Raw genomic sequence first — 14223 nt, 5'->3', positions numbered from 1 at the left:
TAATTTAGCCCATGTGATGCATATCTACTGGTGTACTCCTTGTCTCTGTTTTGTAGGACCGGAAAGCCACTGCCAAACCATCCTCCACGAAAACACGACCGGACCGCAGAGGAAAATGAGCATGGAGGAAGTGCAGACTATTAAAAAAAACAAAAAAACAAACAGAATCATCCTCAACCTGTGACCATGGAGCACCGCAAAACAAAAAAGAAGAGGAGAAAAAAAACAGGAATTAAACTTGTAGTTTTATAATATTTGTAAAGAAAAATATCAACTAGACTAAGGCATGACGATACTGTTTCTTTTTCTTTTTTATACAAAAAAAACATAACTGTTAGTTAAACAACTAAGAAAAAAAAAGCAACAAAGTGCTTCCTGTGAACTGTAATCGCATGATGACTGCTGGTGCATGCCCTTTTGAACTGTCATTATCTACAAACTGAAGGGGTACAAGGTACGGGGGCAGACCCACATAAGGGTTACAGGCTTTTTTTAAGGGCCTACTTGCCCCCAACCGGAGTGGTTTGTTTCAGCAAGTTGAGTCCAATAACACTACAGCCAAAAAAAAGAAGTCCCTCAATGGATGGTTCTCTATACAGCTAAACCTCTGCTGAGCCTCCCAACGCTTCTTTCACTGGACCCTTTGCCCTGTTATTCTAATTGTGATATATGCACTCTATGCTATGTGGACATGTGTCAGTGTGTGTATGTGTGTGTGCGCGTGTATTTTTCTCTACCGCATGTGTTTCTTGCTTCCGGCTTGGCGCTGAGCCTTTCCCCATGATTGGCTTGTTGTCCCTGTAATGTCACGGCGTGCTCAGCGCTGGAATGAGAAAGCCGCCTTGCTGCCCTGCTCGTGACTTCTTGTCCGCGTGCGTTTTTTTACATTTTTAATTTTTTTTCCTTTGTGGATGAAGATCGCTCCTCATTGTTTCTTTGGAACTCGTCCACTTTGGGTTTCAACGTTGTTTGACTGCGGATGAGAAATGAACCTCTAGCTCCCCTCATGTTTTCAGGGGGAATGTTTTCAGACAGCGGGAATGTTTTCTTTGGAAAAAGCGTGGGTGCTCGATTGCATTGTACAGCAGCTCTGCGGGCACAAAGCTTGACTTTCTATTCCCTCTTTTTTTTTTCCCAGTAGCGTACTTTACCTTCACCCATAATCTATCAGTAGCCTCAGTCTATATGCAGTCAAATCACAGCCCTCTCCCATCAGCATCTAAAGGTCCTCCAAACCCTCCAAGCCCTCTGTGCTCCCTCTTTTATCTGCTTGCAGTGGCTGTAGCGCATCACTGTTGAATTTTTAAGTCAATATTTCAAATTGTGGTGAAGAAAACATGAAGGATCTAATTCGTGTGACGATGCCGTGATTTGAGGATTTCTAAGCGAGAGTGAAATGGCAGCGAGGACAGACAGGTAGCACTGTGATCGTCTTATTAACACTGACCCCAGACTCGTGAACTGTCAAGACCCACATTCATATATAGCACAGGCAAAAGCACAGAAACATATATGAACACATTTCCAGAAACACACAAACATAGATCACACGGTTAAATAATTATTGCCTGGTCAGTGTTGTTGTTGTTTTTTTCTTGTTTTCTTTGGAGTTTGCCACAGCAATAATACACAGAAACAAAAAAACATGAAGAGGAGATGGAACGGCAACTGTAAAAGACTGGTTTCCTCAGAGAAGACACAAACTGTATCTGGATGAACAGCATTTGGCATTGCAGCTCGCCCTTGAAGTGAGTGAGTCAGCACGTACTGATGCAAGATGAGATGACTCAGCTGTAGCAGTGCGAGACCTTGGAGGCCGGAGAGTGTTTGTGTTTCAGCACTTAACGTAGCAAAATATAAACCAGGATATCTTCATTTCTGTTAAGAAGCTTGCTGCTGCCATGAGGTGGAATCCACCTAACTCTGTTTCCTTCTTCTTCTTCTTTTTTCCTGGATAATTCAACTTGCGTTTCTGTAAATCATCAGCTCATCACCTCTGAAACACTTTATGCAGAAACTGGTTGGCAGCAGCATGAAGGAGTTCCATCATAGTAGCACGCATTTCCTTAAAATCACCTATATCTCCCATAAGTACTGTAAATGCTACTGTAGCCTGAATGAGTGAGACCGGATGAATGAACACATTGGTTATACATCACGCAAATGCACTTACTTTCCACGCCCAGTCCATGCACGAGAACCTCATCGGATAATAGCACGTTTTCCACTGTTACTTCACTCAGGTTTTCAGTTCTGCTCTATCAGAAAGAACAAAAGGTGTTTGTGTCTAAGTTCTGAGTCATCCTCTCAAAGACAAATGTGGGACACAAGTGAGTTTTCTGTTGGGGCTGTTTGAGGTGGGATGGTGATGCGTGGGCTTTTTTTTGTTGTTGTTGTTTTTGTTTTGTTTTTTACTTTTTCTTGGTGGAGCAGGGTGGTTTGGTGCAAGTGTGTGTGTGTGTGTGTATGTGTGTATGTGTGTAGTTCAGTTGTGTGATTCAGATTAGACCAAAAAACACTGAGTGTGTGGTCAGTGCCAGCATGTCTCCTTAACCTCCCTGGTGCACTGCTCCTGCTGTGACACCACTACTCATTTTTTGTTTGTTGGTTGGTTGTTTTTTTGTCACACATTGAAAAAAAAAAAACAAATAAATTTTGGTGGAGCACAGGCAAAAGATTTTCCTTTCACCAGATAAATATAAAACAATTATCTTCTCATATGTATAACTTCAATTGTCAATGCACGTAATTGTGTAACCTTACTTAATCGGCCATTATGCTGAAGGTAAAGTCAACAAATGACAAAGAAGATGCCTCGACTTCACTCGACTTCACAGCTCCAGCAATCACTCTGTTAGTCCTTAAGACTTGTACTGTATCAGCACAAGGATGGGGGTTGGATCCAGATGTTTTATTTCTGTGTTGAGGTTTTAATCCTTAAGATTTATATTCAATAACATGTATTTTGATGCTGTTAAAGGTCAGAGGTTTTTCAATTTGCATCCCTTAGTAGAGTAGTTTTATTATCAGCAGCAAGAAACTGGTTCATGAAAAAACTGTGTGAATTTAGCGGATGTAAAGTGGTGGATGCATGCAACAGTTCTAAAGTTTAGTGCTAATCCCATCACTTTGTTGGAGCTCTGATTGAACTGTTGCTTTTCTTTTGTATGTGAAGAAACTTTGGAAAAACATTTGGACTTAACTGATATGTTCTTTGTAAAGTGACTGCAAATCTGGTCACTGACATTTTATAAAATTTGGCCATAGCTCCCATAAGCTCACAGTATGTCTCACCCACTGATTTGCAGAGACCCACTTTGAAGCCTCAATTTCAGCATTTTGGTTTTTGAATTTGTGTTTCCTTGGAACCAGATGGCAAAGCAAGGTTTGGATCTGGCAGGAAAAACCAAGGGACACTGCACACTTTATCATTTATTTGAATAAAAACAGGGCTATAATTTACAAAGTGAATATCCTATTTTATAAAATAATACTTTAAACTAGCAATATAGATCATTAAATCAACAGATTTTCTTTTAACTGAGGCATTAAAGCAAATGAGAAGTGGGGTCATTTGTCCAAACACTTTGATACAATTTGACTTCCGAAGCCCCCTGCTGGCCATTATAAAGAATGCAGGTTTAAGGCACTGGCTCGCATGCAGAAACTGTTTCCATCTTTTATAGTCGGTACTCTTAAAACATGCTTACTTCCCCCAGAGGCAGAGGTATCAACCAGGACTACAATCTTAAGGATCATAATTTGGACTTTAAGGAGCTGTCTTCTTGCTTCACATTCAAAATCCTAAAAAAAAAAGTCTCCACAAAGCAAAACGATGTATGAAATAGTTTAATTATGTTTCCATACATAGATAATTTGGATTTGCCATCTGAATTAAACTTGTCTGTGATCCTGTGCACTCCCCCAGTGTTTGTATGTACAGTATGCGAGTGTCTGTGAGTGTGGAATGTGTGCGTGTGTATGATGATGATGATAATGATGATGATGCTTGGTTCCAATCCTGGTTGGATCAGCGGGAAGAAGATCTGAGAGGACATGTAACCTACAGCAATGTATTTTAAAGAGTATTGTAAAATTTTAACTGTTGCAAAGAATAAAGATCACCTATACTCCTTTAGAATGGATACATGACAATGTAAACGCAATATCATATTACTCTATCCTAAGGAATGCAACTGCGCACATGCACAAAAAAAAAAGATGTTTTTATGAAAATATATGTATAAATATATGACAAAATATATTTAATTAGAATGCTATGCACCCTCATAGAGTTGTTATGGATGTTCTTTAAGCATTATCTAGACTAGGCCGACGTCCACGTCATGGGGAATGTAGAGGCTTTGTAGCTATGACCACTTGTTTTCTTTTCTTTTGTATTGTCCCGGAGAGAGGATAAACCAACGTCAATATGTATACAAGCCTTTCAATCAGAGTCATTCTGACATGAAGATATGTATAGATCATCTTACCCTGTACACCAGCTCAAACCATTTACAAGAATTAATAAACAAAGATGTGACATAAATGTGGTGTGTTGTTTTCGCAGCAAGTGTATTTAAGTGCAGTCTTTTTAGACCGGCGTGGACTGTATCATTGAATACAGACATGTGTCCTGGATGTCTGAGAAGTTACAAACATGCATCTTCTTAATGTTTTATTCGACAGATTCAATAATTTTATGCAATATTTATTCCCTTCTTATGCATCTGAAAACTTATTTTTGAGGAAAATGCCCCAAAGCACTTGCACATACACAATACATACATACACGAGAACTTCAAATATCTCATGTCTAAAATATATAAAAATTGTTCTTTTCCCCACAAAGTAGTGATTGAATAAACGGGATTGGCTTCAGCTTCTTTGAATCATTTGTTATATCAGTTTTTAGTGTTAAGCAGTTAAGTAAGATTTCATTTGGTCTGCCAAATGTACAAATATGCACAGACTGCTAACTGTCATGTATGGTTAAAAGGCTGAAGAAAAGGGCATGATTAATATTTGTAACTGTCACAGTGTGTTTTCTGTTCATAAATATGTTTTTTACTGTAGTTGATCATATACTGATCTGTGGAGTGTGCTTAAGAATGCCATTTACACACTGTGAGTATACAAACTGAACTTCTTTGTCATTGAAATCACTACATTTCCATAAACTATGCTTCGTGAATTAAAGATGAATATGAGTCCCGTTGTAGAAATTTGCATGATTGTAGCCTACCTCTGTGTTGGTTTTGAAAATCTTTTGTAAATTTTGAAGAGTTGTGCATTTTAATCTCATGACAAATGTCTTATAAAATGTGTATGCTATATATTTTTATTGTTGTTGTTGCTGTAAAGTGTTCTTGCAGAAATGTACCATTGCATGTATTTGATTGCTGCAGATTAGGAGGGAGGAAAAAACTACAACATCCACTGTCAACATCAAGTGACGCCCCTTGGTTTCAGCCAATCATAGCCCACCGCCCCACGTGTTGTTTTGTAGGAAGTTCCTGGGATGTTGTTTTGGCGTTTCTCAGAGCACGTGGAGGCATACTGTAGCTTTCCATGCTCGTCTGTGGAGTGTCATTAGCGCATCGGGTTGAGAGATGTCAGCGGGAGGCCAGGCCACCAGGAGCCGGGATATCCCAGCCGTTAGGCGGGTCGCTATCCACGACGCTGCGCATTTGCCCAACGACTACTCCACGACCCCGGGAGGAACTCTGTTCAGCACCACGCCTGGAGGTACTGTTGTTCAGGATGAGAAAAGAGAGGGATTCAGAATAATCTGTATTTATTTTTAGTTTATAGTTATCTTTATTTGCTTTTTTTAAAAGTAGGCAGTGCACACTATAGACTAGAACTAAGAAAAAACAAGTTACAGAAAGTCTTAAGAAACTATACAAACTGTAATTGCAAAACTCAGTAGGGCATATGTGCATATGACCTGAATGACACAACAGTGGGTTATTTCACAGTGTTCATCAGAGTGACAGCCTGAGCGGCTGGTTTAGTAAACAGCTCTCTGTAGCATCTACCTGAAAGCAGCAGTTTGCAGAGGGTATGCAGGGGGTTAACGAAGTTAGAAAGCAGCAGCACCAACTTTTGTTTTGGTCTCAAAAGCCAGAAGGTTTTCCTCACATGTGACTTATTTTCCTCTTCAGATGCTAGTATTTAAAAAAAAAAAACAATTATAAAGACAGTTTGTTTGATTTTATATATCTCAGAATTAAAAAAAAGTTCCAACATTTTGCCACTGGAAAAATAACACTGCAGTTTACTTAGTATCTCAAGATCATGATTAGCTTATCAATACGACTTAGAGCCAGAGAAATAGAATAGAAATATCCTTTATAGTCCCCCACTGGGGAAATCCACGTGTTCCAGCAGTAACGTGACAGGCAGATGGAGCATGTAGATTCACATAAAAGTAAAGAATATAAAGTAAAAAACAAGAAATACGATTTTTTACAACATAAGAAAAAAAAATACTGTACAGTTATTAAAAACAGCATACTCGGATTCAAATAAATGTGCAGCTGAGTGGGATAATTTTTTTAAAAGATATCCAAAAAGTGCTGTATACTTGTGCCTGACAAAAACAAAAAGAGAGAGTTATTCGGAGTTATGTTTGAAATCCAGCTCCAAAAACAGTTCGTGGTAATGGAAGTATTTCTGGGAGGTCCTGTCATGTTGTCTTGTTAATGTTTGACAGTGTTGGTGTATCCCGAAGTATCAAAACTAGCAGAAGCAGTACTTTATGGATCCATGTACTGCAGTTGTTTAACAGTACCAGAGATTATTTCAGTCAATCTTACATGGCTTTATTTCATCTCCCTCAATTTGTTCCCATTTATGCTGATTGGAGACTTATAACTGCATGTGTCTGATGGGTCTGGTTACAAAATCTAGCATTTTGCCCCCTCTGCATGAGGTTTTTATGTGCATAAGTGGAAGTCGTCACTTATGAATGGCAGCTTCAGCGTCATTATCCAAGAGTAAGGGCAGTGTGCAGGCTGTGTTTACTTGCATATACAGTTTACGACTGTAAGGTCAAATGTTGGCCTGTGCTCAGTCACATCCTATTTATAGTCCTGGCAGCAGGCTGTTGTTGAGCTGCAACAGCAACATGTTTACTAAACATGGCCTCCATTAGGACACACTGGTTGTATTGATCATGAAAACGTGGGACTAATAATTATACATCACACGCTTTTCTGTCAGTTGAGAGAAATCACACAAAAAAAATCCAAAAGCTTACTTACAAACCAACATAAAATGCCAAATGCTAATGTGAAAATTTCAGAAAACTTTAAAGCTGCAGCCAAAAAAAATATTTTAATCTAACTTGAACTGGTCAAGTCAAACACAACAGAGATCATCTGAGGCAGCACTCAGCACCTGCACCAGCAGTAAGCGCAGTTTTGACCCATTTTTTTTTCTCTTTTTGGGAGCTGGCATTGTTTTATTTTAAACATTGACAAGCTGGGGCCTTGGGAAGCTTCCACTGCAGAGATAAAAGTTAAAAAAGAAAATGTTTTCCCTCAGCGGTCGTGAGAAACCTGAGTCAGATGCACATGCCCACTACAACTGATACTGTGTTCTGTAACATTAGCAGGTGGGACACAGATAAAACACAAGTGAGTCACTGAGTATGTACCAACATAGCTGATATGGGCTGCAAAATTGGGCTAAATGTCATGGGCATGTATGGACCTGTGCATTGTAGGGTCACACTAGCAGACAAAGGCAAGCTATATTAATTTAACGCACCCTTTTAATCAAATAACATGTTTAATGTTCAGATTAATAGTAGTAGTTTTAATATTTATTTTATTTCATCATTGTTTACATTTTATTTATTCCATGTTATTTTTATTTTGAAATCTGCTTTAGTGTTTACAAGGGTTATCTGCTGTACTGGAATTTTCCCAAATAGTCATCACTTTAAGAAAATGCTAACCCGCAGGTACCAGAATCATCTACGACAGGAAGTTCCTCCTGCAGTGTCGGACATCTCCCCTGACTCGCACGCCTCCCAACCTGCCTGACATCCCAGGCGTCACCCGGCCACTCAAGCCCGATGCCTCCAGCGATACAAACCAGCCCGATCAGTCGCTCAGCAACAATACGGAGCACAGCGTGCATGCAGAGGAGAGTGCAGGTAAACGTGTGCATAATAACGATGGGAAAATACACATGAGCTGGTAAAGCTTTGCAGGGGAGACCAGTCTGTGACCATTTGGCAAAAATAAGGATTCCTTGACTGATTGAGTGGTTGTTGATGGCAGCTGGTGGGAAAACAATTGCTAAAGTGCCAATCATTTCAAAGTAAACTTTGCACCTTATGAAACTTTGAAGGCAAACATTCTTCATGTCCGCTTTCCATCACACGTAGTCTTTGACGACAAACATGGAAAACTACAGGTAGCTGTGGTGATCTGCTAGCGACCAAACCAGTCACTAGAAGGTTTTTGATGCAGCACCTTGCGTGCAACTAGTTTTATCCAGCGACAGCCAGCAGTGTCTAGGAACCACTGCCAACCAGTCGGTGACTGTATCACCTTCAGTATGAGCAATGTGCACACGACATCACATAGGAAACTTCATTAAACTCTTATTTCTATTAACTGTCCATTTTTTGTTGTTGTTGTTTTTTTTCTTTTATAGGTGAAGATGCCCAGTTTGAGATGGACATCTAAAGCGGGTCAGCTTTAAGGATTAAAGCAACATAGTTTATAGTTTTTGTTTACCGGTATTAAAAAAGCATCTTTTAAAATGATGAGCCTTTTTTGTGTGTAATCTGTGTTCAGAATTGCTCTGAAAACCTTTTGTAATGCCTCTCCTGTTCAAGTGTGCATGAACAGTTTCTTCTTTTCTTTGTATGATCTGTGAAATATTTGACAAGTAGGTCAAGGTTTTGTTACAATTAAATAATTAAAATTGTATGTAATTTCACTCATTTCTCAACTTTGATGACTTGTCTTTAATTTGTTTTTACCAATAAAAAAAGAGAGAGACCGATCTGTTTATAGTGAAGTCTTATTTCACACCTTGCAGTAAGTGACTCTGACCATTTGGTGTCAGCAGACAAACTGTTAACTGAAGTTCAACTTTATAAATCATTTGCGACCATATTTCTGGAAGTCTGATGAATATATTTGTTATCTTGAAGTTTTGGTCTGGTCATCAGCAACTACTGAGAGAAACTTTCTTTTTCATGCTACTGTTGGCTAGAGAATAAGAAGGCTTTGTTTATGGAAAAAGCAAAGGGCTGCTTTTAATGAGACTCACAACATGCAGCAATGTGATAAAAGATGGTGGATACGGTTGTGGTCGGATGTTTGCAAAGAGTTATTATAAGTCCGAGGAACTCAATAAAGACCTGAGAAAAAGAACTGTAGATCTACACAAGTTGGGAAGGTTTCTTGAAGCCATTTCTAGACAACTGCCAACTCCACAGCCATCTGACAATTATATGCAAATACAAGATGAGAGGAAATTGCTTAGGTATGTTCAAGAAAAACTCAGGAACCACCAAAGTTCAAGCCTGCCACGAAGTGGAAACTGCTGAAATGTTAGCGTCAGTGTCCAAAGTGAAGTGAAGTGAGCTTTATATCAACATTGACTGAGAGGGTGCCGACCAAGAAAGAAGCCCCTGCTCCAAAATCATCACATTCAAGTTTGACTGGAATTTGCAGTTAGATAACACAAATATTGAGGTATTTGGCCACAATAACAAAAGCTATGTTAAGGAAGGGTAAAGGTGGCTTTCAAACCTATGAACACTGTCCCAACTGTCAAGCATGGTGGTGTTGGCATCATGCCCTTGGGCGGTTTTGCTTCTGGTGCTACTGTTACATTGCACAAAGTGAATTGAATTACCTCATAATTATTCAACTTCACCTCAAATCAGGAGTTAGATGGTTGAAATTTGGACACAGTGTCAATAGTTGGCTGTTCCACAGGACATGATCCCTCATTTTGGAACAAAGCAGACATTAAGCTCCTGACGTGACCTTTTTGAAACCCCAACGTCATCACAATTGAAAGTTTGCAGACTACGCTTAAAAGCCATGTACTTGCCAGGAAACCAAATGATCTCTACCAATTTTGCCAAGAAGAGTGGTCAGATATCCAGCCAGAATTATGCCAGGTGCTTGTTGATGGCTACCAAAACCAACTGATTGGTGTTTTGAACTTACTAAGGAACATTCAACCAAATATTAGAGGGGGTGTATGTACATATTTGGGTCTGTATTTATACTATTAGCCTTGTGTGGATTAGAGAACATCCAAAATGCCATTGACACAAACGAAGTTTACAGACCGAATAGACCTAAGTGCCTTCTAGTGTTTTTGTTCAACAGGATCCTGGGCTCTTTGTTTGTTTTGGGGTTTTTTACCTTTGTAGAGTCAGGGGCTGTTTGTGAGACGTTTCCATCTACAGCCTTGGACACCAAAACCTAACAACTCCTGTGCTTTTAATTCTAGTGTGTGGTTTTTCTGTTAACAGGTAAGAATATTTCTTTACCACAAACATTTCAAAAATGAAAATACAATTTGCTCAAGTTGCTTAAGAGAAAAAGAATAATTTATTGCTCTAATTTGGCCTATATAGCAAATATACAAATAGGTCAATGTGACCCAAATGTCTCAATAAAGAATATTAATAATAATTATAATGATAATAATTAAAGCGCTTACAGTAAACCATTCTGTAATTTCAATGGTATTAGAGGTTCAGTCTTGAAGCATAAAAACAACATAATTTCTGTGACAATATAGTGCTTAAGTCTGTGATCATGTCATGCCTTTTGAGACATGGCTATTAAAAGGCACAGCTTATAGTCCCACATAATTTCTTATAAATAGAAGCTGTTTCATAACTGTTTGGCTCTATAATTTAGAGAGAATTGTCCAGGATATATATTAGAAGCTTCCTGCATCACATCAGCAGTCTCTGTCCTGGACAGATCTGTGCCAGCGGACACGCACCAACTTCTGAGATTCCAGTACTTTCGCTGTAGACCCCTTTGGTCCCGTGGTTCACAAGTTCCAGGGTTCTATGATTTCCCTTCTGCAGGCGTTTCCCTCATTGGCAGCCACACTCCTCCACCACCATGTCGTCTTGATGCCTCATCACCATATTTCCATCTTCGAAGTACAGCATGGAGATTGGTGCCAGGTGTGTGGGCACACAAGACAGACAGGGTGTCTTGTCTGGATGATGATAATTCAACAGGCTCTGGAGAGGGGAGAAGAAGAAAATAATTGATTAGAGAACATCTATTCATGCTGTTGGGGCATTATCAGTACTGTTGCATATGATGAGGTGTTTCAGTCTTACCTGTATGTATGCGTGGTTAGTAGGGGTGAAGGTCTCATCTACTGGTGTGGGACAGGTTCCTTCGCAGCGATAAGCATTGTATCGTTTGGGATAGACAATCCACTCACTCCAGCCGAGTTTCTCAAAGTCCACCCACATGTCCACCTTCCTGCACAGATGATCCTTTTTCTCCTCTTGTGTTGCCTTGTCCCTGGGAGCATCTCTCGCAGCCTCCTCTCTCTGCTGCTGGGTCTGCTGGTCCCTCTTTTCTCTGCTGTTCCTCATCCTGGAGGGTACGTGCTCCCTGCCCAGACCAGCGTACTTGGAGTGCCTTGCTGTGCGGATGAGCGTTGGTACACACTGGTCCTTTGCTTCATGCTTTAAGAAGACCACCATAATGACCCTGTCAGCTGTAAGGTGCTGAAATACTTCATGCTCCTGCTCTCTCTCCTCTGGCTTCTCTTCCACCATCCTTTTTGCGGAATGCTCCCGATGCTGCAACCAGCGATGGACTATGTGCGTCATGTTGAACACTTTCCAGGAGGACGGCGACACCAGTGAACTGGGATGAACTCTAAGGTGACCAAGGAGTACCCTGTTCTCGGGGCAGTGAGTGCCCATGCACCGCTCACTGTGGGAATGGTAGATGTCTATTGAAGCACTGGAAGATTCTGTAAAAGCTGGCAGGCGGATGCGAAGCTCAGCCAGCTGGACAATGTCGCTTGCAGACATGGAGGACATGTCAAAAGTGAGGGACCATCTCTTGCCGATCTGCTGGCAGCCTGAAACAGATAGGATAAAAGACATTTTTAGAGTTATACCAAAGGGTAAAGCTACTACCTATTTAACAATAGACATGCAAACTATTAAAGGAGAATAGAGAAAAAAAAACATATTTTGTAGTAGTGTCAAACTAAAGTACATTTTGCTGCTAAATGCATTTATGAAGCTCTTCTGTTTGTAAGTTACTCTTCTTAATCCCTATTTTCTAAAAGAAAAGTTAGGCTACATGGCTTTCAAATGGCTTTCAAAAATACCTAAGCCCGTTTTCGTAATTTCCCTGATGTTAAATACTCACTCTTAGCGACCAGGCTGATCACAGAATCGGAGCTGTGAAGATTTTCTTCGTTCCAAGTGTGGGGCAGGCTGTCAGCCTGAGTGCTGATCTGGTCTTCGATCAGCATGACCCGGTAGAGATGGATCATGTAGTGCGGCAGGCTGTCGATGTGGTGCCTCTGTGCAGCGTGTCTGGCCCCACCGTCCCGAGCTTTCCTCCCACGGAGCAGTTTATCGGGGTGCATCTTAGGGATGGCGAGAGCCTGAACCAAATCCACTAGAAGAAGAAGCGCAAAAGCGAAATCCACAGCTCGCCTCTTCATAATTTGTGGTGTTGTCTCTTCGGTAGGCAAATCCAGAATGGTTAGGTGGAGTCCCAGAACCGGATTTATAATCACACGCCTCTCTCTGAAGTTCTTTGAAGACAGCTGTCAGGCCTCTGATGGCTGAAGGACGCCCGTGATCTAAGGGAGCGCTCAAAGACTACACTATAACAGGGACCTCCTATGGGCTATCGAAACCGAGTGCTCTTTGAAGTGGAGTCTCCCACTCTGATTGATGTTTTGTATACTGGCGATCTATCAGATTAAAAGGCATGATAATATTTTTTAGCTAAGGAGATTACGAGCTACACAATTGCGCCTTGATTAATTGGGAGAAACAAGAGAGTTAATCAAAAAACAGCTTTTTTTTGGTATGACGTCATTAACAAACTGCGCAAACCCTTGTGTCCTATTTCTGTCCAGGACACAAGCGGAAAATATAACAGGTTATTTTAGACCAAAATAAATACGATTTTTATTTGTTATTTTTTTAAGTAATTAAATTTAATTTTAATGTATTATTAATCTTAAAGGGATGTCAGTGCTCAGAAATGAATAAAACGAACTGAACATTTTCAATAAATATCAGGAAGCCTAATCAATAGTAAAATATTGATAAACAATATGAACATATTCGAAAGTTAACCGAAGATCTCCTTAATTTACTGTTTTAAAAGAAAACTGCAATGCGTGTGTTAATGCATTTTTTCAGTATAATATAATATAATATATTTTAATATAATATAGTATAATATCAATGCATATAGAAAAACAATTACAATCAAGGGAGGAGTTCAAAGACAGTATAATTAATTTGGGCCACTGTTTTAGGAACTGTAAGTCATTCCTTGCTTAATTTTGCGTTTTCAAAGGCGCACGACCTTCATCGGACGCTAAAGCCATTAAAAGCTGAGTGATAACTGCCCGCTAATCGTTTCCATTCATAAACTAAACAGCCTCGGGACCTCGGTGAAAAGAAGAAACAGCCAATGTACAAAGCTGCCGTGCGTCTGATGAAAACATTTAAGAAAAGGTACTGTTCAAAGGTGTCGTTTTATTCCTACATCAGACAAAATTTATTAAAACTAGTTAGTTCATTTAAAACTTTAACTAATTCGTTTCAATTGGTTGGACGAATGAAAAGCAGTACTGTCAAATTGTTTCATTAATTGACATAACGAAAGAATTTCATATTTGATATAATTCATGTTTTCATGTAACAGCGCACAAGTAACACAACCAGATCAAAACCTTAAAGTGCGCTGCACACACAGTAACACGATACCATGTTCGGCCTGAAATACTGACAAGAGACCGCCGCTTTTTCAACATCATTATCTAGAAAGAGTGCAAAACTATCACTGCATGCACACACATCGTAACTGTCATTCCGTGCGTAAAACCACAAAACCTTTCGCAATGGGCAAGAATTCATCAGCCTGACTTGGTGGTAGAACTTCATCACCAGCTAATAAAAAAAGAAAGCTTTCCAAATGCAACTTTAAATTAACT

At 39.8% G+C, this 14223-nt stretch overlaps 3 protein-coding genes across 3 annotated transcripts in view; 2 read left to right on the top strand and 1 right to left on the bottom strand.

Moving 5' to 3' along the window:
• ank1b (ankyrin 1, erythrocytic b) overlaps positions 1–5374 on the top strand; it is an 81979-nt gene extending 76605 nt beyond the window's left edge. Inside the window, exon 43 of the mRNA XM_039614949.1 lies at positions 57–5374. Coding sequence (XP_039470883.1) covers positions 57–119 — 63 coding nt within the window. The 3' untranslated portion in view covers positions 120–5374. The remainder of the gene's footprint in view (positions 1–56) is intronic.
• A 129-nt stretch (positions 5375–5503) lies between these two features.
• Positions 5504–9027, top strand: LOC116324506 (eukaryotic translation initiation factor 4E-binding protein 1-like). The gene is made up of 3 exons (XM_031745113.2): positions 5504–5748; positions 7973–8167; positions 8674–9027. Exons 1-3 carry the CDS (start codon positions 5613–5615, stop codon positions 8703–8705), a joined length of 363 nt encoding a protein of 120 aa, XP_031600973.1. The 5' UTR covers positions 5504–5612; the 3' UTR covers positions 8706–9027.
• Positions 9028–10619: 1592 nt separating this feature from the next.
• Positions 10620–12824, bottom strand: LOC116324503 (nodal homolog 2-A-like). The gene is made up of 3 exons (XM_031745110.2): positions 12411–12824; positions 11354–12114; positions 10620–11251 (listed from the first exon to the last, which is right to left on the bottom strand). The coding sequence occupies exons 1-3, from the start codon at positions 12709–12711 to the stop codon at positions 11099–11101; spliced, it is 1215 nt and encodes a 404-aa protein (XP_031600970.1). The 5' UTR covers positions 12712–12824; the 3' UTR covers positions 10620–11098.
• Between the last annotated feature and the right edge of the window lie 1399 nt (positions 12825–14223).

The sequence above is a fragment of the Oreochromis aureus genome, linkage group 7 (genome assembly GCF_013358895.1).
Source record: "Oreochromis aureus strain Israel breed Guangdong linkage group 7, ZZ_aureus, whole genome shotgun sequence".
NCBI lineage: Eukaryota > Metazoa > Chordata > Actinopteri > Cichliformes > Cichlidae > Oreochromis > Oreochromis aureus.
This window is presented reverse-complemented; position numbering and strand designations above follow the sequence as displayed.